The sequence below is a fragment of the Aspergillus steynii genome (genome assembly GCF_002849105.1).
Source record: "Aspergillus steynii IBT 23096 chromosome Unknown P170scaffold_6, whole genome shotgun sequence".
In the NCBI taxonomy this organism is placed as follows: Eukaryota; Fungi; Ascomycota; class Eurotiomycetes; order Eurotiales; family Aspergillaceae; genus Aspergillus; species Aspergillus steynii.
Genome location: NW_020194403.1, coordinates 710777 through 737389, shown reverse-complemented (window position 1 = coordinate 737389; position 26613 = coordinate 710777). Strand labels below are relative to the sequence as shown.

Here is a 26613-nt window from a genome sequence, read left to right as displayed (position 1 = left end):
AAGCCACTGAGACTTTCTTTTTCTTTTGTATGTGTGCGTGTGTGTGGTGTGGTTCAAATGCCATTCATTCGAGATAGAAATATAGAAGGTCCAGACGAAAAAGGGGAATCCAGTATAGTTACCAATGCACAAGTCTGATTTTGCTATTTTTTCAAACATGCTCAATGAGAAGAGCCTATACTAGATACCAATGTCTGTACAATTAAACATCTTCACTCGGCCTCGCCACCAGAACCGCCACCTGATCACCAATGGCATGCGGACGATCCAAGAAATGGAAACGAAGTCGAGGAATCAACGCCTGCTTCATCCCATTAAAATTGCTATCATCCAGGCACCATAGTCCCGCAATCACACCTGCAGCCTGCTCGCAACGATCCGAGAGATCCTGCTCCGTGAACTCACAGTACGCATCAACTCGATGGAACGTGATATTTCCGAACTCACAGGCAGCAAATACCTCAGCTGCCTTGTGCAGTAGATAGCCCTGGTGATTTGGAAGCGGGTTGGACGCACTAAGGGGCGCACAGACGGTGTTCATCAGGTCAATAATCTCATTGTCCGGCGCCCCTTGGACGATCACAATGCGAGAGTTAGGCGCGGACCGATCCGTCACTCGTACTATTTCGCGCAGTGATTTCTCCAGGTCCTGCACGTAGTGCATTACCCACATCGCGACGACGGCGTCAAAGTGAGCGTCTGGGTACGGTATGTTCTCGGCAGATCCTTGTGCGATTTCGACGCCGCGGTCGCGAGCATTTGCTGTCTGGATGCTATTGCGATCGGCGTTGGGCTCGATGGAGTAGGCCTTTCCAGTTCTGGCAGCAACTTCGATCGGGAGTTCTATTGTTATTAATAAAATTAGACCGTTAGAACCTCAAAATCAAGTGGTAGAGAAAAGGGAAACCGATGACTGACTTCCATATCCACTACCAACGTCTAGCACCTGTTGGTTGCTTTCCAGAACCTGCAGAACGAAGTCGAATTCATCACGAACTAGCCGGTCCACGAACGGCTTCCAAGCTGCTTCGCTAAGAGGAATGGGGCCCCGATACTCCTCGGGAAGAGGGTAGGGCCCTAGGATTGAATGCTTGACAGACTTGCGGAAACTCATAAAGGAGTGGTGTTGAGATGGACGATCGGCTGTGGCTGAAACGGTGAGATATGCTTCATTGTCCAGGGAAACGCCCGCTTTCTCGAACATGGAAATCCATTCGTTTCTGGAGAACAGTGTAGAATGAACTGAATTTCCGAACAGATTCAGTGGATAATCGCGAATGCAATCGTCGACAATGTTATGACGTGATTCAGTATCGAGGTAATCGATTGGCGATGTAGCCAGGAGAATGAAACCACCAGGCTTTAGCCAATCGCCCATCTTAAAGACGAGCGAACGGACTTGTGCCCGGTTCATCTCATGTAAGGAGAAAATTCCCAAAATAACATCGAATGAGCTCTGCGGCAAGTATTCCACCGCGGGAGCTTGCTCAAATTGTCCAGAAACTTGGGTTTGGGCAAAGTCGAGGGTCTTTTGAGACCCGTCAATGCCGTAGATATGGTGACTGGCGGAGGAAAGCAGAGAGAGAATAGGTAGGGATGTCGTACATCCTACGGAGAGAACCTTTGACTCCGGAGGAACTCCCTCAACAAGTGCCCTAACAAGCTGGCTTGTGCGTTCATTGTTCAAGATTCCAGCTGGATCGAATAGGGTTTCAATATTGGAACCCATTTTGAGGGCTTCTGGTGACGGAAAGCAAGCTAACAACGAAAGGAGTATGGATTGTGTATCGACGGAATCAACAATATAGTCAAAATGACTCTTCGGGAAAGTCGACGATACTAGTGAGCCACGTGAAGGCCAACGACAGCCATGCGAGGGTATTATATCGAGCCCAATCGACCCTGTGGTTTACTAAACTATACAGAGGGGCCTCTACAATATTTCCTATGGTGTGGCCTTGCTGCTTCAGCTGCCCCCACGACGGCAATCCGGATAGCACACAACCTAGCCCGACGGACGACAAAGAGTCGAGTATACGCATTTCATGCTCATTGTGTTGCATATGCATGATACATTCAGCTTTAGTTCAAAGTTTTGTCGTGGTCGACTGCTACTGGCTGCCCCAAACAGTTCTCCCCGCAGTATCACCCTGCCGTGATCAGCTCGGGCTGCACGAATGTAACATAGTTTAATCTCATGAACCGCTGACTGTGATACTCGAGGCCTGTGCAACATTCCATATACGTGCATATGACATCAAAATGACTGTAGCTATCGTATACATGACGAATCTTGGTTTGTTTCTGAATGAAACCAGACGGAACAACTCCATGCTGACTGGAGTATACAGGAAGCTTACGCAGTCCTTGGTTTCTCGACTTGACTACTAGTTCTGACCGACGTCTCTGCATTCGACTAGACATCACTCTGTAGGGACTAGTTAGTGACGATATCGCCCCTTGCCAGAGGAACAGCATCATGGATTGTGAACTCTCAACCGGGAAGCCATGAATAGGATAGATCGAGATAGAATGCGACGGCGAATGCACATCGGTCAATTCCAAGGCTCGCTTCAGCTGTAGAAGACTACATTGTATTGCATCCTGTAACTTTATAAGGCCAAGGCTTCTCGCATGTGCTTTTCATGGGTTTTTGCATCTCAGTTGTACTTTGTTGAGCTTTTTCGAATTCCGCAACGTCGCATTGACATCACAAACCTAACAATGGCTTCGTCAGTGGTTGGCTTCGTGGGCCTTGAGAAAGCCACTACTCCGGTGGAACACCTAAAGCTGAATGCTGCTTCACCTGTTGAGTCAAACGGCATCACTTCGCTAGAGCCGAAACTCGCCAATGGTGCCAATGGCCAGCGGGATGCTGGGACCGCGAGTTCTCTTCCAAATTCCATCATAGAATCAGGTACGAGAGGATGAACTCCAAGGAATGTTCTAGCACAGTTCAGAAGTATTTTAACTAATATCGGTCTTTCTTCTACAAAGTGCCCTCCACGCCTAGCAGCCCACCGAGTGTTGAGGTTGACACCAGGATAGTCACCGCGGTACGAACTATCCTGGAATGCCTGGGCGAGGATCCTACTAGGGACGGCCTTCTCAAGACGCCCCAGCGCTATGCCAAGGCCTTGAAATTCTTCACTCAAGGGTACGACTTCAGCCCAGCGGACGTCATCAATGATGCCATCTTCGACGTTGAGCACAGCGAGCTCGTTCTGGTCAAGGACATCGAGATCTCTAGTCTATGTGAGCACCATCTCGTGCCGTTTTTGGGCAAGGTGCGTCTGTCTTCGTCTTAGATCTATATTGTTTGTCTACCAGGAATCCGGATAATAACCCCCAACGCTCTTAGATCCATATTGGGTACATTCCCCGCGGCCGTGTCATTGGTCTATCGAAACTCGCGCGAATCGCGGAGATATACGCCCGTCGACTCCAGGTCCAGGAGCGTCTTACGCAGCAGGTTGCAAAGGCTGTTGATGAAGTGTTGAAACCGCTAGGTGTGGCGGTGGTGGTTGAATGCGCACATATGTGCATGGCGATGCGGGGGGTGCAGAAGCCGGGTGCAATGACTGTGACGCAGTGCAAGATGGGCGTCTTCAAAGACGATGCGAGGCTCGATGAAAGATTTCATGTCCTACTAGATATGGGTAGGCAGTGATAAATTTTGAATCTTAGTCTATGATTGATCCTGCAGATATAAATTACTCTACGCGTCAAGAAGGGGGGTCAAGAATATCGTGTTCCCTTGATGCAGCTTTACCAGGACGAAGATATATTTGACAAATGTTCTCTAGTTTTGAAACAAGGGATGAATAGGCTCTTGGGTACCCCTTGGAGAAGTCTTTCTATATGGTCGATAAAAGATGAAAGAAACAGCAAAAGCCTCCAACAAGCCTTTGAGTTACAACATAGAGACCAGACTGAAAGGACAACATCAAGTGTCTTCATTGCGAAGAGTCGGTAGGGTTGAGAGCGACAAAAACAGACTTTTTTACCGTACGCGATAGCTCTCTAGAGTCTGATGATTAAACATCCTATTGCATAGATTTCCCCAGGACATGACACGTTGCTTCTATGAATCAGGTCAGGGGCATGGGTTGACTCTGTACAAATTGACCGATCAGAGGTTCGTCACCTGCAATCGCGGAAATGTCGTGCCAGCCGTGGAGACAATACTGAAATCTTGGCAAAGAGCGGGCATTCAAGCCACTTACGAGCTGGAATGTACGTTGAGTCATGGTTCCTGGCATTTAAACCTTTCGTACAGGATTATCGAGCATGAATGGAACAACCTGGATACTGTGGTAAAAATAGATCATCGCAAGATATCATTTGATCTGCTTTTTCAAGTTGATGACAGAGGTTGCTGTCAGCATGACAATAGAATGTCTCAGACAAGTGATGACGCGTGTATTCATTTCCTATCGAGACTGTCGTACAAGTGGTTCACTTTTCAATCAGCACATGGAGTTTGTGCGGCAGGATTTGCTTTCTTGGCCAAGTTCATCCGGTCGAAATGCCAAAATAACGACATAGAAAAATTAAACCATGACCAATAGAAAATTGGGGAAGGAAACAGAAATAACAAACAAATAATCAACGCCGCCAAGTGCTACATTTCATGGAAGTGAATGTTATTCGAAGGCAAATGACCGTCGAGAAAGTAACATTAATCCTCAGCCAATTCATTCGGGCTGAGGAGAAATATGCATGAGAACAGTTTTGTTCTCAAGGAAATTCTCCAGGCTATCCATGTATCCTTCGCGACCCAGACCGCTCCTCTTCCAGCCCCCAAACGGCATATCCATGGCCAAAGTTGGGCTAGTACAATTGATCGCCACCGTTCCAGCCTCCAAATTTCTGGCCACACGCATTGCACGATCCATATTCCCAGTGAAAACCGACGAGTAAAGTCCAAACTCACTTCGATTGGCACAGTCGATTGCTTCGGATTCAGACCCGAAGCGGTTGATCACGACCACCGGACCAAACACCTCCTCTTGCATCAAGGGTGAATCTTCGGGGACATTTTCAAACATCGTCGGCTCGACGAAACAGCCAGGTCCAGCCCTTCCACCAGTGAGTAGGGTGCCATCATTGCATCCAATCTTGATGTATGATTGGACTCGGTCACATTGGACTGTATCAATCTGAGGCCCATGAGTGGTATCTGGGTCGAGGGGATTACCTAGATGAGAAGAAGTGAACGCCTTCTTAAACAGACCGATGAACTTATCTGCGACAGACTCCTCCACGTAGATCCGGGAGTTTGTTATGCAGCTTTGCCCCGTCATAAACGTCAAGCTTGCCGCCGTTTGCTCCGCCGCAGCTTGGAGATCTGCATCGTGGAATATGAGTGCGGGTGACTTTCCACCGAGTTCCAAGTGGAGATGCTTCATGTTGGAGTTTAATGCTGCTATTTGAATTTTCTGTCCCGTAGCAGAAGATCCAGTGAAGCTCAGGCAGCGGACTTCCATATGCGAGGCGAGAGCACTGCCGGCCGGTGTTCCGAATCCTGATATCATATTCAGCACGCCAGGTGGAAATCTTGCTTTGTCTGCGAGTGTGGCTAGAAATAATGCCTGATCAAATTTTTATTAAAATCATGAAACCATTAATCGGAAAACCGGGGAAAGAGAACATACCGATAGAGGGGCCTTCTCGCTACTCTTGTGCACAACTGTGTTGCCGGCTGCAAGAGCAGGTGCCACTTTGTATGCAAACATGAGAATAGGTAGATTCCAGGGTGTGATACATGCCACCACCCCAAATGGCTGCTTCAGTGAGAAATTAATGTGGTCGGGCGTATGAAGACTCGTGGTGCCTTGGGCGTGCCATCCTGCCTCGGCGAAATATCGAAAGACATCAGCCGCGACGCTGGCCTCGAAGAACTGGCTTACACACTTCCCTGTCGCAATAGCCTCGATACGTTCGAGTTCGTCCTGCGAAGCTTCAATAAGATCACCGAGTCTGCGTAGGTAGGCTCCACGTTCCCGTGGACTCAGATCCTTCCAGGCTGCGGAGGCCGATTTTGCTGCAGCGACAGCATTATCAACGTCGATTTCCTCTGCCTCATCAACTGCCAAAAAATGTGAGAATCAGATTGTGATATTCAGATAATGAAGCAGGGCCAGATGCTAACCGTGTGCAATAATTTCTCCTGTAGTCGGACTGCGCACGGAGAACTGTTTGCCTGTATTGCCGGGACAGAACTAGAGGCGCATTGTATGAGAGAAGGCTCAAATTCCTATTTGCGGATGGAGCAACATCTTACATTGCCGTTGATATATAACCGAGTCTCGAAGGTCCCGTCGACCGACATTTTGCCGTTTCTTTCGTATGCGTGTCTGGGATATGTCAAAGGTCGCCCTAGGACTATTGTAAGTCGAAGGCTAGGTAGTTCTTACCTTTTTCCTCCTTGATGCTTGTGTCCAATAACCAGTGGTATGGGATGTCGACTTAACCCGCTACTTGGGCGGGTGTTTCTGGTCCCTGAAATTCGCAATTTGCAGTAGCCCAGACGTCATATCACTTATTGCACTTTTACACGCAGAACCCTGGCATAAAAATAAACAACCGACTACGGGCAGATGGTCCCAGGTATAATCCCTCAGTGCATGAAACCGTAGTTCGTATTGCCACATCCAAAAGTACCAACATAAACATTATTGCACTAAACAGCTCCCTAAATGCCTTGGCCATCATCCAAACACCAAAGCCCTAACCTCAATACTTTCCCTTCCCGGAGCACCCGCCGGAGTTCTCGGATCCTCAAACGCAGAATGAGGCACCTGCATCGCCACATCCTCATTCGAGTCATTACACTTCAATAGCAAACACTCATCCACCTGCATCCCAGACCAATACATCCACTTCTGGTCCGGATTGAACGCCACGCCCACAATCTCACCCGTACGATGCGGCAACCGGAACTCGATCGGGACCAACTCGTCGCACGAGACCGACGACCCACTCGCAAACGCCAGCGGACACGATTGCACCGGCCCCTTTAGCGGCTTCCACACGTTGATGATACGGTAGCGCCGACGCAGCAGCTCCTCTGCTTCTGCCGCGTCCGGAACGCACAGTCGCACGCGGTTGGCGGCCGCTCGCGCCGTCTGGTCTGCATGTGCCGTGTGCAACGGCTTACTGTGTTCGCTGTCTTTGCGTTCCATGCGGATGACGTGGTCGAAAATAATGACCCGGTGCGCGCCGCTGACGTGGTCCAGAAGGAGCTTTTCGACTTGGGGGTAGAAATCCCGCTTTACGGTCTCGTCGGAGAGGAAGGTTTCGTACGGTGTGGGGGATAGCACACCTTCGAGGGCTTGGAAGGCGTCTTTTTCCAGCGTGAACTCGCTTTCGTGTCCGCGTATGTCATACAGACTGATCGACAGCGCCGGCTGGCCGTAGTTCAACGCCGGAGTGCCCTCTGGTGGCTCGCCGGCATATTGGAATGGCTGGGAGCCATCGGCAGGCGGTTCGTAAAAGTTAAGCCGTACTTGGACACACCCTCGCGGTACTAGACCGGTGGCATCTGATGCTATGGGAGATGTGGTATTGGTGGTGCTCGACATGGTGGTGCGGTTGGTGAGTGTCTTCAAGCTTTTGGTGATAGATTGTAATACTGTTGAACTTGAGCTTTTTGCCGCGTGATATACACATGCTGTTGTCAGGAATTTACATTTGAACTCGCTGAATGGAAGGGCTAGAGCAAACGAATAATCCAACAAGGGCTTTTTTGGTTTCAGTATGCCGTACACGTACAGCAATAGAACAGAATGTTGCCTGAACTCATTTCCATCCTACCTGCAGTCTGGTTTTGAATGCATTACAACATTACTGGGAACATGACTTGAGATGGTCGGCATGGAAAAGTTGAATGCAAGCCTCCTAACAGCCACCACAGCGTAACACTTTCCTGTGTTACGTGTTCTGAATGCACATGTCATACTGAGCCTGAATCCAGCCGCGGTTCATGTTCAAATTTAGCTTCTACAGATCACACTGCATTTGTACAATAGACCCAGGTTCCAATTCCAGCAAACAATAGTGATTTAGATTGTCAAGGCTACTGCACGCCACGATCTGATATCCCTGCTAACTAGACTATTCTTCATCTCTGTCACTGCCTTCATGAACTGTGCAAAACAAGGAATCAGGATCTCGACTATGACGAACTGTGGCAAGACGCTGGGCGCTGCGGCCCCAGTACCAATCATAGGCCATTTTCAAATCGCACTCGCCCAGATACGATCCCACTGCGTGCTCTTTTACCTTTGCCATACTCTCCTGCGCCCATGCTTTTGATCGCGCCGCCTCATCCCGGTCGCTGCCAATAGCGTACACAACGAAATAATGGTCCGAGGGGACATTCAACGCCATGTCCGAGACAGTATGTCTACTGCGCGGGTATAGCGGATACCAGAATGCAAAGGACTTCCCGGCAGGGATGGTTAAGCAGGTCTCCTCTAAGACCTCGGTCACATTTGCAGAATTGGAGATGAAGTAGTCGTCTGTATAGCAGTAGTGATCTTTGGGGTTGGCGTGGATCTGGTCCTCGTATAGATGCTTCATAGTATCTTTCTGGGAAACTGATTCTGTGATAGTTCCTGCGGGTCGACTTCGATGAATTTCAGTCAATGCATACTCCGATTCCAGGGGATTCGACTTCATGGCCACAAAGTGAATTTTCAAACAGGTTTCACCAAGGACGTCGGAGTGGAAAGCAACTATTACAATCTCCGTATCCCGGTCGGCATCTGGGACGATCGACTGAACCCACTCAAAGGCTTCATGGTAGATGCTGGCGGGATAGATGTAGGCGGATGATCGGATATGGCCGGTCAGGTCTGGAAGCAGTTGTAGGTAGAACTTGGTTACGATTCCAGGGAACACTGGCATAGCTTTTGTGAGCCCTTCCCTCAAAATCGTTTTCCTCGGACCAATGGTAGAAACTCACAAGGTCCAGCTCCTCTGGCTGCCCAGAATAAATCCGTATTCTCGTCTTCATTGCACTGCAGCAACTCGGCTTGCGCCGTCACAACTTCCACGCCCACGACTTTGTCACACGCATATCCCCAGCCCTACTCGCCACCAAGTGTCAGCAAGAAATCCAATATCTAAAATGAGGCCGGAAAGTGACATGCCACGTACACGACAGTTCCACCCCTGTCCCCCATGCAGGAGGAACCCGCCTAGTGCGACATCCGGACAATGACCCGTAGGGAAGAAACAGCCATGATGGGCTCGCAGGTATTCGTTCAGTTCAGCCCCAGTCACACCCGGAGTCACCTCCGCGATGCCCGTGTCCGCATCCACGACGATTTCTTTCCAGCTGCCCAGATCCACTAGCATCGAGTCGTCGTGGAGACTCCACACGAAGAAAGAGTGACCACCAGATCGCACGGCAACTCGGCATTTTCGAGGCTGGTCAAGTGCCATCCGCACTGCGCCGATGACGTCCTCTGTGCATGTCGCCGTGACGACGGCGCGTGGGAAATGCGCCGGTCGTTCCATGTTGAAGACGTTGTCTAGGCGGGCGCGGTCATAGCCATCTCCGCTGTCTGTGGTTTTCCAAATGGTTCGCATGGTTTGGATTGCAGAGGGGCACTTTCTTGGTTCGCTGGTTATCATGGCGCATTTACTTCCGTGGTTGTATTAAGTAGCCGAGCCAACGTCTACCTCTGCCCTCTCCCTCATCATCCGGGATCCGGTCATTCCTGGCTAGATTCCCAAGGCGACGGTCATCCTATCATGGCATAATCCTCTGTGTATTGAGTAATTCACGACGTATAATCCTCGTCCACCAGGCAATGGCATGCAAACATACGGTAATGACTAAAAGTAACCCCAACAACCATAGAGCGCTGCTAATTTCTACGTAACATCCAGTTGGAAATGAGAGTCAGGGCAAGGTCATAAAAGATGCGTACAAACTAGTTCTCCATGGAAGAAACACGCAGATACTATAAGCCACTCTCTCACTAACTGTAAATCCACAGTCCAAAACCACTCTCCGCAATGTCTGAACCAACCCCCTTCATCTCATTCAATTCTCCACCTCCAACCGTTGACACCATTCACTTAAGAAACATTCAACTTCAACTGCCCACCGCCCCAGAAGCATGGCACCGGACTGGAACACCCCAGCCCTGCACTGCATCCCTAAGGTTTTCCTACTCGTCGTCAGTCGCCGCAGCCGAAGCAGACGATGTCGCCTGCACAATCGACTACGGCAAATTGTTCCGCCGCATCATTCGGAATATTCAAGACCAGGGTGAAGCAACCAAGTCAGACGGATGTATTCTCGGGGATCATATCACCAACACAGATGGGACCTCACTGCAGGAGATGCTATACAAAGATATAAGTCAAGACGTGCGATTCTTCCCGACGATCATCGCGAGGTGTTGTTTGGAAATATTGGATGAGTGTGCGGTGTGTTCTTCCACATCTTCCCTATCTTTTCACTTCTCCGCTATTCTCTCAACCACCCACTATTGCATGCGCATATTCATTGACGGAAATAGGAAGCATGCCCCCATCCCACGGCAATCAACCCTGAATACGGCCACTTCGACATCCAGCTTCATCTCCCGAAGGCGATTCTCCGCGCCGACGGGGGGTTTTCGCACCAGAGCACCTTCGCCATTGGAAGGACCCAAAATGAAACATCAGGCAGAAATGAGCGATGTCTCGTCCTTCTAGACGAAGTATTCGAAGTCCGCAACATTCGCTGCTTCTGCATCCTGGGCATCAATCCCTGGGAGAAGCTCGAGAAGCAGGCCGTGAATGTTTCGCTGAAGTTCAAAGGAGTCGGGGGGCTGAAATGGGGCACCACGGTGGTGGAGACGTATCAGGCAATGGTCCGTGAGTTGGCTGAGGTGTGTACTACGCTATAGTAGCTCTTTCAGTATGACATTGCTGACTCGATTTGTTCGGTTCTGGCAGCGTGTGGAGAATACCTCGTTTGGGAGCGTCGAGGCGCTGGCATCCTTTATTGCACGTATTTGCACGATGGACTTTGGGAATGAGGAGGTCACGGTTTTAGTGGAGAAGCCTAATGCGCTGGCTTTTGTAGGTGGATCGGGGCTGGAGATTACGCGCTCGAGGGCTTTTTTTCAGTGAGGGTACGGTGTATAGAGCGTATAATCAGATGGAGAACGGAGCGGTGATGCTAAGAATGCATAACAATAGAACTTCAAATCGCATATAATAGCATGGCAGAATGAGACGTAAGGTGTATCCTATCTACCAAGTAGAGTGAAAGATTGATGATCTTCCTTAATCATATCAGCTGCCCTCTCAGCAACCGCGTACACCGTAGCCAACACATTCCCACTGATCTGAGTCGGAATGACACTAGCATCTACAATTCTCAAGCCGCTCATACCCTTTACCTGCAGTCGCTCGTCTACCACTTTTCCCATCGCACAAGTCCCGAGGATATGGTTGAACGACGTGGCCCAGTCGCGCACAAACTCTCGGCCCTGCGCCCGATTGCGTAGATCCGTCTCAGGATCCGGAACGACTCGCTTCAGAACCTGATCGGAGACCTGACGGGACGAGAACACCCGATCGGCAAACTCGAGTCCAGCAGCCAGTAGATCCACATCCGCTTCTTCGTTCAGAAGGCCGAGATCGATGGCCGGGGGCACCAGAGGATCCGACGACACAACATGTGTGGAACCGCGAGAAAGCGTACTAGTGATAGTGACGAGGAAACTGTAGTATATTTGTTCGTGCCCAGAGACGTCAGGAATCAACTTCCCACGATCGGTATGTCCGCTCTCGATGTCGACGTAGGCGGAAATGCCGTTCAGCTGCACGGCGCCAGATGCGGGATCCTGCAGCCGTGAACGAACAGCCTGCCTCTCGACCTCGGACAGTGATCCGACTCGGTCAATCCGTCCAACTGCCTGGTCCAATTCACCCTGTGGTACAAGGCTACCGTACGGGAGGAAGGCGATCAAGCTGACGCCGCCATGAGCGGACGCCTTCCCGTCAATTGCGTAGGTAAGAGACGTCATTGGGTGTTCGCAGAGGTTATTTCCCACGTCGGGGATCGCGAGTGTGCAGTCTATGTCGGTGGCATGCAGGACGCGTGGGTCGCCTATCCCCGATAGCTCTAGGAGTTGGGGCGTTTGGATAGAGCCTGCGGCCAGGATGATCTCTATGCTCGCAGACACGCGATGGATAACGCCTTGGTAGAGGAACTCAACGCCTGTTGCGGTGAAGGTGTCTTTGTTGGTATCGTGCAAGATCCTGCACACCGTAGCTCCTGGCAAGATTTGTAGGTTCTTCCGGCCACGGTGTGGATGCAAAAAAGCCGATGCAGCGTAGCTTCGGGTGCCGTGTTCGGGGTCAACTGTTGATAGGTGTTCGTACAGGCCAAGAGGCTTGCCACCGTACGGGTCCTCCGCTCTCAATGATCCTGATACTTCGTCAAATGCAGCGATGAAGCGTTCCTCAATTGGCGGCTTCGCTGAGGGCAATGAGGTGATGATGGGTCCGGAATCACCATGGGATGTGGTGCTTCTGTAGATCTCTCCAGAGCCCACTGCCTCATTTCTCCCATGAAATCTCTCGCTTTTGAGATAATACGTCCTGAGCTCCTCCCACGACCACCCCGTATTTCCCATCTTTTCCCAGAGATCAATATCCTCGGCCGCGGGCCTTATATAAGCCATGAAGTTGATGCCGCTCGAGCCGCCCAGCATCCGGCCGCGGGGAACATGGTGGACTCTGTTATTGTTGCCAGTCTACTCAGTCTCCTTGTTAGCCTTGTCTCGGCAGTGTCAAGCGGAACCTCACCTGAGGAGTCGAATGGAATACCCAGTCATACTCTGGATTATTCAGTGTATTTGGGAACTTTTCCGGTCGATCGACGTTTGGGTCGTCGATCTTGGAGTCTCCGGCCTCGAGAACTCCAACGTGAATATTTGGATTCTCGGTCAATCGAGCGGCGACAAGTAGGCCTGCCGTTCCACCGCCGACGATGATGTAGTCGAACTTCTTGGACAGGAACTCGGGCATGGTCTCGGGGGTATAAATTAGGTTGTCTGCCATCTTGAGAGCAGTTAGGCGGGAGAAAATATTGCTGGATAAGTGAGCTAACGAGGTCTATCTCCTGTGACACTCCGTGGTTGACGGCACTATATAGCCATGTGAAAATTGCAGGAGGTACCGATACTTCATACATCTGTACCCTGCCGGTCCGTACCACGAACCCCCGATTTTGATTTGGAAGGCAAACTCAAACTCATCTCGTCCGGTTTCAAAGTGCGCAAGGGTCTCGTATGGTGGCTGCCCACATGACTATACAGGAGGGCTAATATAGAATTCCCAATTGAAAAAAAGAAGCAAATGTACCATGGAGACCATGTAATTGAATGGCAACAACGAGGATATTGCCTGCATAAGATTGTAATAAAGCTGGTGAGTCAGATACCGGTTCATGCAGGTATTTGATCGCCAAAATATCTCATTTCATGACGTTTGCTCAAGCCCTCTAGCCATGGCTTTTGCCACTATGCGCAGATAGTCAGGATGCCAGGTGTATCCGGTGATCTATATGAATGAGGAGGTTTACACTTGTATGAGCTAGTCAATTGAATTGTTTGGGTTTCTCCCTAAACTCGTCAAGATGTACCATCTATCGATCAACTACATACTGTTGGGCATTCTCGCCGCGTTGTTCGTGAGAATCGCTAGAGTTCGTTTTCCTGCTGCTTTTATGTCCGCTCTAGTTAACCACTGTGTATAGGTGCTGCTTCACGGCTACAACAATGTCCTCGCCTCCGTCCCGGGCCCATGGCACTCTCGATGGACCGGGCTTGCCGCCGAATACCACTGGGTCATGGGAGACAGGCCACGATATGTGCACTCTCTGCACCAGAAATACGGCATGCCCACCTTCCCATGTCTCAGATATCTCTCCTTCCTCACAGACCATTCTTACACTCCTACAGGCCCAATCGTCCGAGTCGGTCCCGACGAAGTCGACATCTGCGACGTGGATACCGTCCACGACATGCACAAGGCGGGTAGCGGATTTCTGAAATCCGCCTGGTACGATACATTGACTGCCAACGGAGCCAAGCACATCTTCAGCGTTCGAGACCCAAAGGCTCACAGTGTGCGTCGACGTCTCCTCGCCTCGCCCCTGTCCGACGCATCGCTCCAGTCCATGCACCCGACCATCGCCGCGAAGGTCGAACTGGCCGTGCGCCAGATGCACCACGAGCTGCAGACCCGCGGGTTCATGGATGTCTTCAAGTGGTGGTATTTCATGTCGACGGATCTTATCGGGGAGTTGTCGTTTGGTCATTCGTTCCAGTTGCTGGAACGGGGGGAAGTACGTACATCTTCATCCCTGCCTCCCTCCCCTATATAAAACCTACCCACAATCCACCTTCAATCCAATCTCACGTCCCAGAAAACCCAAATGGCGCAAGACCTCGAATCCCTCCCCCGTCTCGGCATGATCGGCACCGCATTCCCCTCCCTCCTTCGTCTCGCGCGCCTCCTCCCCCTCCCCTACTTCCGCGCCGCCATGTCCGCAGCCCGCAGAATCGGCCACTACGCCACCCAATCCATCCATCGCTACCAAACCCTCACCACCGACCCAACCAACCCTCCCCCGGCCACCCTCTTCACCAAACTCTTCCACACCGACCCCGCCGCCCTCTCCGACATCCGCATCGCCAGCGAAGCCCAGGGCTACATCGTCGGCGGCAGCGACAACACCGCCATCACGCTGACGTATCTCGTCTGGGCCGTGTGTCGGGACGAGGCCGTGCGGGCTGCGCTGCTGCGCGAGCTGGATACGCTGCCGGATGGGTTCGGGGACGAGGAGCTCAGAGAACTGCCTTTTTTGGAGTGTCTGGTGAAAGAGACGCTAAGGCTCTACGCGACGAACCCGTCGAGTCGGCCGCGCAATCCCCCGGCCCCTGGGTCCCGGCTGTGCGGGTTCTGGATCCCCGGTGCTGTGACGGTGTCGACGCAGGCGTTTAGTCTGCACCGGGATAAGGGTGTTTTTCCGGAGCCGGAGAGGTAGGCTTATCTTGTCATGTCATGTCCTTTCTTTTTTGGGGTCTTGAGGTCCCCGCAGACTGACATGGTCTTTGGGACAAGGTTTAACCCCTGGCGCTGGACCGCTGCGACGAAGAGCATGAACCGTGCGTTCATCCCTTTCGGAGGAGGTTCGAGAAGTATGTGCATTTCCCTTTTCTGCCCTTTGTCTTGTCTTGTATCGTGTTGAGGTCACTCATCAGTATACTAACCGATCTAACAAGTCTGTCTCGGTCTGCACCTCGCCGTGCGAGAGATCCGGCTGGGCGCAGCGCACTTTTTTCGGACGTTCCCCGGCGCGAAAGTGAGCAGTCGAGAAGGTATGAGTGATGCGGATATGGAGCAGGTGTGTTATTTTATTATGTCGCCGGCGGGGAAACGGTGTTTGTTGGAGGCGGGCGATGGATGATGTTTTGCTGCGGGTAGAATGTGGACCGAGTGGAAGTAGTAGTATATGGGCTGCGGGGGAGGTTCTTTGAAGTTGAGCTTGAGATGAGGTTCAATATCTCTGCTGTTTTATTCGTGGTTTTGATCCAATAGCATGTTGATTGCTGGGGATTAATCCAGGGAGAGATATATTTCTGGTTCCGGGTGGTGGATATTTGAGTAACGACGTCTAAGGTGCGGCATATTTCCTGGGCGAGGATGTAAAAAAAAAAAAAAAAAACCAATAACGCAAAAGTAAACGATATAAGGAACAAGGTATAAATTGAAAAAGAAAGAACGTCAGCGACAGGGTTCGACTGTGCGGGCGAACCCAATAGATGAGATTGGCAAAACCATTCAAGTCTATCGCCTTAACCACTCGGCCACACTGACAGTTATCAATTAACTGGACTTTAATAGCCGTTATAACCATCAGCAATGCCAACACCTTTATACCCTTGAGAACCGATATCTATACTTGCTTCTCTCCTCCAGACATGATTCCCAGCTCCACCCATTTTGCTGCATCCCATCAAAACCAAATGAACTCACCGGATCTGCGCCCCCGTCGTCCCCGCCTCCCCCGAGACTTCCAACCCATCGACATCCACCAAATGCTCATCCTCCTGCCACCCCTCCCTCTCATCCCGGACCATCCGCACAAACAACACATCCAACACCAACGCCACCACACTAATCCCCACCCCAAAGAACAACGCCGCGCGATACCCCATAATCCGTCCCTCCGTCTTCGCAATCTGCGTCTCGATCGTCGCCGCAAACCCCAGCCCCAGACTATTCCCGTACAGGTTCAGGGTCCCAATAATCGACCCGGCAATGCCCTGCTGATTCCTACGCACAGAGTTACTCGCAATGATCTGCCCCGCCGTATACACCAGATCCGGACAGAACGAGAACAGCACGACAGACGGAAAGACCTGCGCCCAGTAGGTTTGCTGCAGAGGCAGCGTGGCCATGAGCACGTTGGAGACCAGGATCGTGATCGTCCCGATGGCGAGGATCCATTGCGCGTCGACGCGCGGGATCAGCCATGCGGCGAGACAGGCGGCCCCCGTGGCGCAGATGACGAAGGGGGTCCAGCCGACGGCGAACTGGAGAGGTGACCAGTTCCAGACCTCCAGCAGCCAGAGCACCTGGTACCAGATGAGGGTGCCGACGGCCATGTAGTTTAGCAGCACGACGAAGATGAGGGTCAGGAAGCAGGGGGCCTTGAAGATGTCGAGCGGCATGATGGGGTGAGGCGTAAAGCTGCGTTCCCAGATCAGGAAGCCGGCGAACATGAGCACGGAGAGGATCAGCAGGGCGATTTCGTAGGGTGTTTGCCAGCCGACGCTGGGGGCTTGGCTGGTTGATTGGGTTGGTTAGTGATGAGAGGAGGGGGTATAGAAGAGGGGACTTACTTCCAGACGAAGTTGAAGATGATGAGCGAGCCGGTTCCCAGCGCGGAGCCGATCCAGTCGATTTTGCCGTGTCGGTCGACGGCGACTTCTGTGGGGGTTAAGGCCCACAGGGGGATGAAGGTGATGGCGTTGAGGCATGCGCTGCTATCATCAGCTCTGTACTATACACAGACAGGGGAAAGCATACATGAAGACGAAAAACCACTTCCACTCGGTATTCTCGAGGAACGCGCCCAGGAACAACGCCCCGAAGTATCCCCCCATGGGCGCCGAGGCACCAAATAGCCCCAGACTGAGATTGCGCACTCGACCGGGGGGATTGGTCGTCGCGATCATGGCGACGGCGTTGGGCATGATAGCCGCGCCCCCGACACCCGACAAGGCTCGCATGCAGACGAAGGCGAAGAAGTTGTTGCAGAAGGCGCTGATCAAGGTGCAGATGGCCAGCCAGATACCACCGAGGAGAAGGAGTCGACGGTGTCCGAGCACATCGCCCAGGCGACCGCTCATTAAGACGAACGTGCCCTGCGTTAAGCTAGTTCGGTCAGTATAGTTCGCCGATGAGGCGGGAGACGCACGCATAGCTGGCACCGATCCAGGAGGCATAAGATTCCTGAACGCCCATTGCTTCGGTGAGTTTGCTGCCTCCAGCGATCCCGGAGAAGTTGACCGTCATCTACAGAATTAGTATGGCTCGTCGGGGTAGGATGCAGACGTACCTGGACCAGGTTGGCCAGAATAATCAACGCCGTGATCGCCAGTCGGCGCGGCTTGTTGATGACGGGCAATGCAGCCCGCTCAAAGACCTGGTGACCTGCCTCTGGAGCTGAAGTTCCGGTCGGTTGAGCATCGACGGGCGAGCTGGACACCGGCTCTGCATTTTGAACTGCGCTGGCGACAATCGGGGGTGTCTCCGAAGCGGGAGTGCTCAGCTCAAAGTGAAGCGATTGCACCAACGACATGGCTAGATATGCTAGTGTGGCAAGTGTAGCCAGAATAGACTGAACATGAGGGAAAACAGGAGAACTGTGCGAGCGAAAACAGCGAAATGTGCGAGAAAAGCTGTAGGTGATGGCGCATGAATTCCGCGCGGGGAAAGTCTTGTTCAGGTAATCGTCGGAATTTCCATATGAGGAGAAGCGTGAGGTCGAGGAGTGGATACATCACAAAGACCAGAGCTTCGGATCCTGCGCGGGTGGCATTTTGATAGGCTCGTCGGGATTCGATTTCCAGGATTTTTAATCAAGCGCCAGATATACTAGGGTCTGGCGGCAGATAAGGCAAACACTGCCTGATTCGGGGGTTTTAGCCTATTCTCACCTGTAACCCACCTCATATACTCTTTATAAATATATCGTTAACCTGAATTACTACCAATCTATTAAATATGTACATGAACCATAATGCGTGAACATCCAATCAAACCACCCACTGCGCCTGCGAACACTCGCCCATGTCCTGCACGAGCTCATCGATTCTCTCGGGGATCCAGCCCGAGATGACGCCCGTCGCCGCCGTGCCCAACTTCGCCGTCGCCGACAGCCAGCACGTATCGCTCTCCTGGGCATACTGCACGCAGTCCGGATCACTCATGCACTTGCGCCGACACTCGACCGAGCTGCGACTGCGACTGGAGATCGAGTTCTGCGGCGCCACGCGATTGTCCCAGTCATACCGCACGCCCATCAGCTGCGAGCGCACCGCGCGCAGGAATACATCCCTCCACAGCAGCAGCTCATTCCCAGCCCCAAACCACTCGCGATCCAACCGCCACAGATCCTCCACCTCGCGCGGCCGCAGGTGATGGAACGTCACGGGCGCATAGCACCACGGCGTCTTATAGTAGTCCGGCGAGAACGCGTCCATCTCCCCTGGCGGCCCGATCTGCAGCGCCGGCCACGACCAGAGCAATCCCACCCCAGACTCTGCCAGTAACTGGCCCAACACACAATCACCCGCCCAGTTGTCGCGCGTAATCGCATCCCACCGCGCCACGTCGCTCCGTCTCGTCCGTACCGCCGCCTCCATCGCCGGTCTGGACAGAACAATCCCGGAGCCGCCGTGCGCAAACAACACATCCAGAATCTGCATCTGATTGCCCAGATAATACGGCCTCGAGGAGTCAAACTGCTCCAACCAGGCCACCAGGTTCCGCCACACAAAGTACGTATCGGCCTCCATGAACACGTACCACTTCGCGTCATCCCGCACCTTCAACGCCTCCTCGATCATGGGTAGAAACTTCCACTTATCCAGCTTCCACCCGGGATTGTTCGGCTTGCCAAACACCCCGTTCACGTCCTCGTTCAGGTCCGCCGTCGTCAGCGCCGTGCGTCCCGCCTGGCGTACTCGCTGGTACACGTTGAACTCGGGGTTCATCCACTTGACGGGGTCTGGGACGGTGCGCAGGATGTCGTGGACTTGTACGTTGTTGATCTCTTCCGCGTAGTCGGAGAAGATGGCGTAGTGGGGGACGCAGCGCAGGGTGGTTTGGAGGTGGGTGGGCACTTTTTCGCGCGCTTCCGTCACCCCGGTTTTTAGGATCACCAGCATGTTGTCCATCCCTGGGAGTGCCGGGCAGGGGGCTGTCGCATTGTGGGGGACATGGTCGGGTCGGGAGGTGGTTGAGGTGGTGGTGGTGCGGCCGAAAAATACGTACAGCGTCAAGAGGAGGCCGAGGAGGCAGATCCACGGGAGGCGACGGCCGGGGGGTCGGCGAGGGAATGTCATGGGCGGGTGGATTTATTTATTCGTTTAGGGTAGAGGTATAGAAGAAAGGATCGCTCGGTCGGTCGGTCGGTGTTAGGCTGTGAAGGAGTGGCGGCGATTCAGCATGATGCGCAAAGGAGAGAATGAGAAGAGAGAACGAAAAAGAGAAAACCACAAAACAATCGCAGCTGGGGAACCATTTTAATATTTAATTCCAGATCGGCAAACAAAAAGGGGTGGAGAACGCAGCTGCAAACCACGCAAGCAATCGCCTTCCCCCTTGCACTAAAGCTTCAATGCGGGAGGATCGTCGTCGCGTTTCCCTGGGCGCGCGGCTTCTTGCCTTGGCTGGCGGGGGACTGGAGAAGGTTGACGTATGCCGGACCCAGGAAGAGATCCTTGGAATTGTGCTCCCACTAGGCATCATGATTGGATCGTTGGTTCTGGTTGGGTCTTGAATCGATCGATCTGTGGATGTTGTTGGCTGGTCAGTTAGGGTTTGCAGGGGGCGTGACTGACAGTTGCGGTTTCAGGTGTACAGAGTTGGCTGGATTTTCTGCATTGTGTTTACACTTTACAGTGGATGGACTATCGCTATTTCTGGAGCTCATCTACACCTGCAGCACTCCTGGTATGCACCCCTGGCTGAATCCTGCAGATCGTGATCGCCAGGGTTATGTACGGTAAGGTTATGGCATTCTTATTCTCGACTCAGTCAAACTCGAGAGTAGATACTGACAGATTCATCGGACAGATTCTAGGACAGAATTAATCCTTAGATCTGAAACCTGGACCTGTCATCGCACGATCCATGCTTAGTTTTTGGCCCCTGCGCCCGGGCGGCGACTCAAGCGCCAACACGGACAAGGCTGAACAACTCCGATCCGATGACTCAAATAGATTGACACTACTTCCTTTGCTGTGTAGGCTGATGGCTGTGTTGGTTGTAGGCTGTGAAGATTGGTTTGTTTAAGTAGAGCACTGTAGAATCTAGGATTTGGATCTACCTGTGTACTCACGATTCTCTACATCTCACGACATATACCCGCCATGGCAGCTCTCGGCGACCCCGGCGTCACCATCTTCAACCCCTTCTCGCGAGTCCCCGGATCTTGTCTGCGCTCGAAACCCAAAGGCGTCCAACGAGCACGCCTAAAGCACCAGAACCAACCCCCCTCAGATCCCCAACCCCACGAACCAACCGAACCAACCCTCCTCGACCGGTAACCCCCCAAAATAACCCCATATACCCAACCCTAACCCAACAACAGATTCTTCTCCCTCCCCCTCGATCTCCGCAACCACATCTACCGCATGCTCCTCGTGCAGCCCTGCAAATGGGACATGCGTCACTTCGCCTCCCCCACCTGCACGCCCGTCCAAGACGACTACCCGGGCCCCAGCACCGACTGGTTCGTCCGCTGGACCGACGTCACCCACCTCTGCGCCGAGTGCCACGCCCCCGAGCACATCTGGCGCAGCGGCGTCCCGGTCCTGGTCTCGCCGTTCCGCAGCGTCTGGGCCCCCGAGCAGACCAACCCCTTCCTGTGCGATAACTGCTACTCCGAAGAAGTGCGCGCGAAACGCGAATTCCACCCCCCGCTGAAACTCCTCAAGTGTCTGTGCGTCCGGCGCGAGAACCTGCATTTTTTGCTCGTGAATCGGCGGTTCTACGACGAGGCGGCTCGCGTCTTCTGGACCGAGAATGTCTTTGCGTTTGAGAACCCAACCCTCCTGTGGCAGCTTTTGTGCTCGGTTCGTCCCGCCACGAGGGATTGGATTACCAGGATTTCGCTCATGGCGGATGCGGAGCGCGGGGAGCTTGATTCCGTGGAGACGCGCGGTGTCGTGAATGCGATGTACTGGCTAAGGCAGTGTAAGAACCTAACGCATCTGGAGCTGGACGAGGGGTTTTTGTCGCGGCTGCCGTGGGTGTTGAAGGTGAAGAATGTGCTGCCCAAGACGAGGGTGCGGTTTATTCGGTATGAGGATCTCAGTCGCGCTGCGTTTCTAGGCGATCAGTGTCCGCCTGTGTGGAAGGTGTTGTACTGTCGGAGGGACTCGCAGGATCCGTTGGCGGAGAGGTTGGCGGTTAGTATGGTGAGGCAGAGGCCGTTGAGACATAAGATGGTTAGGAAGCTGTTTGCGGAGTTGAGGGTTCCGGAGGAGACCGATTGAGCTGGTCGATTGTAAAGTGGACGGTTGGGATTGAGATTCTTGTTTGTATGCCTCTGGTCAGCTGTCCGTCCGCTGGATTCTCAATCACAGAAACACGTCATTACCTAGATCCTAGGATTAGTATAAGATACCCTCGTCGTTTGGCTTGCAGGGACTCCTGTCAAAATCATCATTTTTTACTATCGTGTCTTAACATCTCTCCCTATCTATCATCATCATAGTTCTACAGAACCCCGTCTCCAACATGCTGAATCCCCTCCCCTACATGTTCCTGGCGCTGTCTCGAACAGCCCTATCTGCTCCAGTCGCCATACCGCTCAAAATCGACATGCACCACCACTTTGTCCCCGACATCTACCGCCAAGGTACCAACCCTCCCATCTACACGCATAACCCTAACTTCATCCAGCCCTGCAATCCGCCGGCTGGCCAACCCCCTCATGGACCACCGCATCCTCACTGCAAAACATGCGCGCCAACGGCGTGCATAAAACCATCCTCTGCCTCTCCGCCCCAGGACCCGTTATCGCCTCCACCAACGCCTCCATCCGGACCCTCGCGCGCCGCGTCAACGAATACGCCGCCTCCATCCGCGACCAGCACCCCTCGCGCTTCGGCTTCTTCGCCGCCCTGCCCTCCCTCCTCGACGAAGCCGGCACGCTCGCTGAGATCGAATACGCCCTCGACACCCTACACGCCGACGGCGTTTACCTCCTCACCCGCTACGGCGACGCAAACTACTACCTCGGCCATCCGGCGTTCACTCGCATCTGGGAGGCCCTCGACGCCCGAGGAACCCTCGTCTTCATCCACCCCACCGTCCCCCTGGACACGGCCCTAGTGAACCCACTCCTCCGCGTCCCCACCCTCGACTATCCGCAGGAAACAACGCGTGCGGCCCTCGACATGATAATCACCAACGTTACGGGCCGGTTTCCCAACTGCTCGCGCATCCTGCCGCATGGAGGCGGCACCCTGCCGTATTTGATCTCCCGGGTGGCGATGACGTCGAGGGAGATGAGGGGGGTGAAGAAGATGTTTGGGAAGACGTATGATGAGCTGATGTATGATTTTCGCTCGTTCTATTATGACCTGTCCTTGGCGAGTGCGCCGGCCGTGGTGCGGTTGCTGTTGGAGTTGGTGCCGCGCGAGAGGCTGCTTTATGGTGAGTGGGGGTGGACTGAATGGGATGGATCAGGTGATGAGATACTGATCTTTGATGCGTAGGCTCGGATTTCCCATACGCTGATGGGGATAAAATTGTGGGGTTTAGGGAGGAGTTGGATGCGTTTCCGATGTCGCGTGAGTTGCGCGAGATGATATATTTTCGGAATGCGGAGGCGTTGCTTTCCTGATGGATTGGGTTTACGAACATTGGGTGTTAGTATCGTTATTCTAGACTACTGCGTATGTGTTGGGAATTGAGGCTTTGCATCCTATAATGCATCCCTGGTCTATACAAATGACGTCACCAGATCTGCATGGGAAATTGGCACTGCCGATCGTGGTTCTTCATAATTTTGGTTGACGATCTTAGACAGAGTAAGGGGTCTGAAGAAATAATATTCTGCATCTCAACATTCCAATCAAGCACCATAACACCACCACCTGACAACTTCCTGGTATCTCGCCAAATCATCATGTCCCAACACCAACACGAATACAACAGAACACATCGCACAACACCACACAACACCAACGCTAATCAACCAAACTAATTCTGCGCAACCAAAACACCCCGGTATCTCATCTTCCCATCATTCAATGTCTTCAGACACTCGGTCGCGCCGTCCGCCGTCAACGGATACGTCATCTTGATCGGCTTGATGCCATGGAAGGCCGCAAACGCCAGCATATCGTGGTGGACCTGGCGCGCCGACACGAGAGAGCCCTGCACACGCAGTCCCTTCGACAGCAAAGTCATGTAGGGGAACTTGAACTCGTCCATGGACACCGACAGCGGCGAAATCACCGCCCCGTTGTCCAGCACACTCGCATACAGGTTCCAATCCGGCTGGCTGCTCGTCGTCACGATCAGATTATTCAACGGGTTCCCGATCTTCAACTCCTTCGCCCCCTTCGTCGCGTAGAACTCCGTCGCGCCCAGCTTCAACGCCTCCTCCCGCTTACTATCCGTCCCTGAAAACACCACCACCTGGCACCCCATCTTCGCCGCGAACTGAATCGCCAGGTGTCCGAGCCCGCCGATGCCCACGATCCCGACACGAGAAGAGCTCGTCACCCCCGCCACGTGCATCGCGTTGTACACCGTCGAGCCGCCGCACATCAGCGGCGCCGAGTCCTCATTGCTCAAGGCGTCGGGGATCTTGAAGAGGAAGGCCTCGCGCCAGACGGCGTGCGAGGCAAACGAGCCCTGGTCCGTGTTGGCCCCCGCGTACATCTTGCGTTCCGGACACATCGTCTCCCACCCCGTGAGGCAGTGCGAGCAGTACCCGCAGCAGTCGTGCTCGTAGCCCCAGCCCACGCGGTCGCCTTGCTTGAGGAACTTGACGTCGGGGCCGACCTGCTCGACCACTCCGGTGCCTTCGTGGCCCAGCGCCATGTCCGCGTCTTGGTAGTGCAGGTCTGTGCCGCAGACGCCGGAGTGGGTGACGCGCACGAGCACATCGTCGTGCGTGAGGTCGGGGCGGTGCGTGGTGGCTTTTTTGATGCCGGAGGGGGAGCCTTTCAGGACGGTGAAGTCGAAGCCCATGGTTATTTTCGTATGTGATTTCGTAGGGTGAGGTTGGTTTGTGGGTGTTTGAGTGCTGATGGTGGGTTTGACTGGGCTTTATAGATCGTCCTGTTTTCATGATGTCACGCATTCTTCGGATGTCGAGGAAACTCTAATCTTGCGGTTAACGTCATGCGGTGGATTCGCTTCTCCACGATAACACTCCTCGTCGACTCAATTGGTCCCAGGACGTGACTAACTAACTGATCCTGCAGCAGGATTTCAAATTCTTTGTCTGCAAACCTTTTCCGTCTGGACTCGTGTCGTATTACTTGCGTAGGTGCTTTGGCATTCCTGGATTCAAGGGATACACCTTTTGCCGCCTGGGAATGTTTGAAACAAGACATTCTCTCCAATTGAGTTCACTCTCTAACCGAAATTAAACTTATTAATACAGATAAACCCCTACCCTTCAGCTAGATCGCCCGAATCCCCCCTCCAGCTCACCTAGACATGAAACCGACGCATCCGCGCAGACGTCGCGTTCGAATGGAACCCCGAAACCATGCCCTTCCCCAACCCCGCGACCAACTTATCGCCCAACTCCGCAATACTCTCCTCGAACTCGTCGTAGCTCTCGGCGTCCCACTTCGCCTTATCCCCGGGGACCGCCTCCTTGCCTGAAAACGCAATATACAACACATCCTTCTCGTCATGGCCATTGTCGCCATTCATCTCCTCGCCAAAGCACGCCGTCGCCGTCGCCAGACTCGCCTCCCCCACCAATGGCTTGCCATCGTCGCCGTTCGTATCGCCCCAGATCCCATACACCAGCTTGCCATTGCACACCACCGCCACGATACTCAGCGGCTCGACGCCGTGCTCGCGAGGGTCAAACGTGGGGTCGTAGTTGCCTTCGTTCCCTAGCACCACATACGGGTGGATATACGCGTTCAGGTCGCTGATCCCGTACTGAGATACTTCCTCCTGGAACGCTGTCTGACCCTGCGTGTCCTCGGAGCTGCCGCAGCGCCCGTCGCCGGAGGTTTGTTCCCCGTCGCAGTCGATGTCCATGTTCACGAGCTCTTTGTTGGGGCCTTTCAGGTAGAAACCAGTGTCGCCCATGTAGCGATTGCAGTAGCCGTAGGAGGTCGGTCCGTCGTCGGTGTCGTGGAACCCGCCCTGCAGGAGGTCCGAGCCAGAGCAGGTCCCGGCGTTTTTGGCGTGCACGTAGAAGGCGGCCACGTTGGAGGGGATGTCTCGCGCGAATGCAGCCTTGGAGCTGAGGATTAGGGACAGCGAGGCTGTTGCGAGGGTTTGTTTGAGGAACATGGTGAGGGTTATTTGGTTTGTAATGTGTGAGGTTTGAAGTGGATGAGAGTGGATTGGAAGTGGTTGATGGGTGTTTTTTCGTCGGGGTATACACCTCTTATATATCCGTCCAGACGAGGTGATGGTGATATGTACTGAGACATGATGGAACTTGTCACCTTCGCCCATGGCGGGGCGGGGCCAGAGCGTGGACTCCAGACCTGTCACTGCATGGTGGATATCGGATCGGAGGGTCTAGAATAGCATCACGGTTCTAGCTCAGGGCCAAAAAGCGTGAGAAACGCAAACAAAACAGCTTCCAAGCCAAAAACGCCTCTCGCTAACCGGCCCTGTGCCAAAGCTCCACGACACCGTGAAACGCCCGCCGCTGAAACAATCTCGTATTCCGCTCGGGGGGTAAATCGAGCCGATCGCTCTGCATGCTGTAATTTGGACAGGACGTACATTCCATCTGCATTGTCACTTGCCTCGTGGTTACTACAGCGTCATCCTCAAACCTTCGTAGAAAGAGACAGGAACAGACAGGAACAGGAACAGGCTAGTCGATCCGGGGCCAAAAGCAAGCTTAGCTTCAATCCTAAATGGTTTCGGACCCTCGCTTACGGAGTTCTTCTCCCGACGTTTGACCACTTCCCCGGTGCGGATGGTATTTTGGCGCCGACGGTCCGCGGTCTGACATGGCACCAGCCGTAGCTAGTCTCTGGCCTGTCACAAGCTGACGGAAACTACAAGCTAGACGGGGTGGGAGTCTAGTCGGCAATCATCTCCGTCAGCGGTCACTGGTGCTAA

General features: G+C 53.2%; 14 protein-coding genes across 14 annotated transcripts; 5 read left to right on the top strand and 9 right to left on the bottom strand.

The window, feature by feature from the left end:
- Positions 1–202: 202 nt before the first annotated feature.
- On the bottom strand, positions 203–1729 carry P170DRAFT_477462 (putative 2-heptaprenyl-1,4-naphthoquinone methyltransferase; the record flags this gene model as incomplete). Its single annotated transcript, XM_024853466.1, has 2 exons — positions 203–843; positions 919–1729. 2 exons carry the CDS (start codon positions 1727–1729, stop codon positions 203–205), a joined length of 1452 nt encoding a protein of 483 aa, XP_024701884.1.
- Positions 1730–2724: 995 nt separating this feature from the next.
- On the top strand, positions 2725–3670 carry P170DRAFT_457157 (GTP cyclohydrolase I; the record flags this gene model as incomplete). Its single annotated transcript, XM_024851692.1, has 3 exons — positions 2725–2775; positions 3033–3287; positions 3362–3670. 3 exons carry the CDS (start codon positions 2725–2727, stop codon positions 3668–3670), a joined length of 615 nt encoding a protein of 204 aa, XP_024701883.1.
- A 1027-nt stretch (positions 3671–4697) lies between these two features.
- P170DRAFT_448422 (aldehyde dehydrogenase family protein) lies at positions 4698–6334 on the bottom strand (the record flags this gene model as incomplete). Its single annotated transcript, XM_024850963.1, has 4 exons — positions 4698–5594; positions 5658–6091; positions 6155–6224; positions 6287–6334. The coding sequence occupies 4 exons, from the start codon at positions 6332–6334 to the stop codon at positions 4698–4700; spliced, it is 1449 nt and encodes a 482-aa protein (XP_024701882.1).
- A 379-nt stretch (positions 6335–6713) lies between these two features.
- P170DRAFT_477459 (uncharacterized protein) lies at positions 6714–7586 on the bottom strand (the record flags this gene model as incomplete). Its single annotated transcript, XM_024853465.1, has 1 exon — positions 6714–7586. One exon carries the CDS (start codon positions 7584–7586, stop codon positions 6714–6716), a length of 873 nt encoding a protein of 290 aa, XP_024701881.1.
- Positions 7587–8118: 532 nt separating this feature from the next.
- On the bottom strand, positions 8119–9600 carry P170DRAFT_362147 (FAD-binding oxidoreductase; the record flags this gene model as incomplete). Its single annotated transcript, XM_024844513.1, has 3 exons — positions 8119–8906; positions 8972–9095; positions 9166–9600. The coding sequence occupies 3 exons, from the start codon at positions 9598–9600 to the stop codon at positions 8119–8121; spliced, it is 1347 nt and encodes a 448-aa protein (XP_024701880.1).
- Positions 9601–10032: 432 nt separating this feature from the next.
- Positions 10033–11139, top strand: P170DRAFT_427884 (dihydroneopterin aldolase; the record flags this gene model as incomplete). The annotated part of the gene is made up of 3 exons (XM_024847806.1): positions 10033–10449; positions 10542–10895; positions 10963–11139. 3 exons carry the CDS (start codon positions 10033–10035, stop codon positions 11137–11139), a joined length of 948 nt encoding a protein of 315 aa, XP_024701879.1.
- Positions 11140–11258: 119 nt separating this feature from the next.
- On the bottom strand, positions 11259–13047 carry P170DRAFT_448418 (GMC family oxidoreductase; the record flags this gene model as incomplete). Its single annotated transcript, XM_024850962.1, has 2 exons — positions 11259–12773; positions 12826–13047. 2 exons carry the CDS (start codon positions 13045–13047, stop codon positions 11259–11261), a joined length of 1737 nt encoding a protein of 578 aa, XP_024701878.1.
- Positions 13048–13657: 610 nt separating this feature from the next.
- P170DRAFT_477455 (cytochrome P450) lies at positions 13658–15493 on the top strand (the record flags this gene model as incomplete). Its single annotated transcript, XM_024853464.1, has 5 exons — positions 13658–13726; positions 13778–14368; positions 14450–15066; positions 15148–15224; positions 15309–15493. The coding sequence occupies 5 exons, from the start codon at positions 13658–13660 to the stop codon at positions 15491–15493; spliced, it is 1539 nt and encodes a 512-aa protein (XP_024701877.1).
- A 565-nt stretch (positions 15494–16058) lies between these two features.
- P170DRAFT_411817 (MFS general substrate transporter) lies at positions 16059–17943 on the bottom strand (the record flags this gene model as incomplete). The annotated part of the gene is made up of 5 exons (XM_024846911.1): positions 17651–17943; positions 17510–17607; positions 17119–17466; positions 16932–17072; positions 16059–16875 (listed from the first exon to the last, which is right to left on the bottom strand). The coding sequence occupies exons 1-5, from the start codon at positions 17891–17893 to the stop codon at positions 16059–16061; spliced, it is 1647 nt and encodes a 548-aa protein (XP_024701876.1). The 5' UTR covers positions 17894–17943.
- Positions 17944–18323: 380 nt separating this feature from the next.
- On the bottom strand, positions 18324–19764 carry P170DRAFT_511310 (uncharacterized protein). The gene has a single exon (XM_024854876.1). The coding sequence runs from the start codon at positions 19659–19661 to the stop codon at positions 18351–18353; it is 1311 nt and encodes a 436-aa protein (XP_024701875.1). The 5' UTR covers positions 19662–19764; the 3' UTR covers positions 18324–18350.
- Positions 19765–20603: 839 nt separating this feature from the next.
- On the top strand, positions 20604–21986 carry P170DRAFT_438314 (uncharacterized protein). The gene has a single exon (XM_024849574.1). The coding sequence runs from the start codon at positions 20955–20957 to the stop codon at positions 21816–21818; it is 864 nt and encodes a 287-aa protein (XP_024701874.1). The 5' UTR covers positions 20604–20954; the 3' UTR covers positions 21819–21986.
- A 160-nt stretch (positions 21987–22146) lies between these two features.
- Positions 22147–23173, top strand: P170DRAFT_498501 (amidohydrolase family protein; the record flags this gene model as incomplete). Its single annotated transcript, XM_024854135.1, has 3 exons — positions 22147–22183; positions 22228–22983; positions 23046–23173. 3 exons carry the CDS (start codon positions 22147–22149, stop codon positions 23171–23173), a joined length of 921 nt encoding a protein of 306 aa, XP_024701873.1.
- Positions 23174–23367: 194 nt separating this feature from the next.
- On the bottom strand, positions 23368–24570 carry P170DRAFT_438313 (NAD(P)-dependent alcohol dehydrogenase). The gene has a single exon (XM_024849573.1). It carries the CDS (start codon positions 24529–24531, stop codon positions 23533–23535), a length of 999 nt encoding a protein of 332 aa, XP_024701872.1. The 5' UTR covers positions 24532–24570; the 3' UTR covers positions 23368–23532.
- Positions 24571–24999: 429 nt separating this feature from the next.
- P170DRAFT_457153 (glycoside hydrolase family 75 protein) lies at positions 25000–25992 on the bottom strand (the record flags this gene model as incomplete). The annotated part of the gene is made up of 2 exons (XM_024851691.1): positions 25000–25796; positions 25983–25992. 2 exons carry the CDS (start codon positions 25990–25992, stop codon positions 25000–25002), a joined length of 807 nt encoding a protein of 268 aa, XP_024701871.1.
- Between the last annotated feature and the right edge of the window lie 621 nt (positions 25993–26613).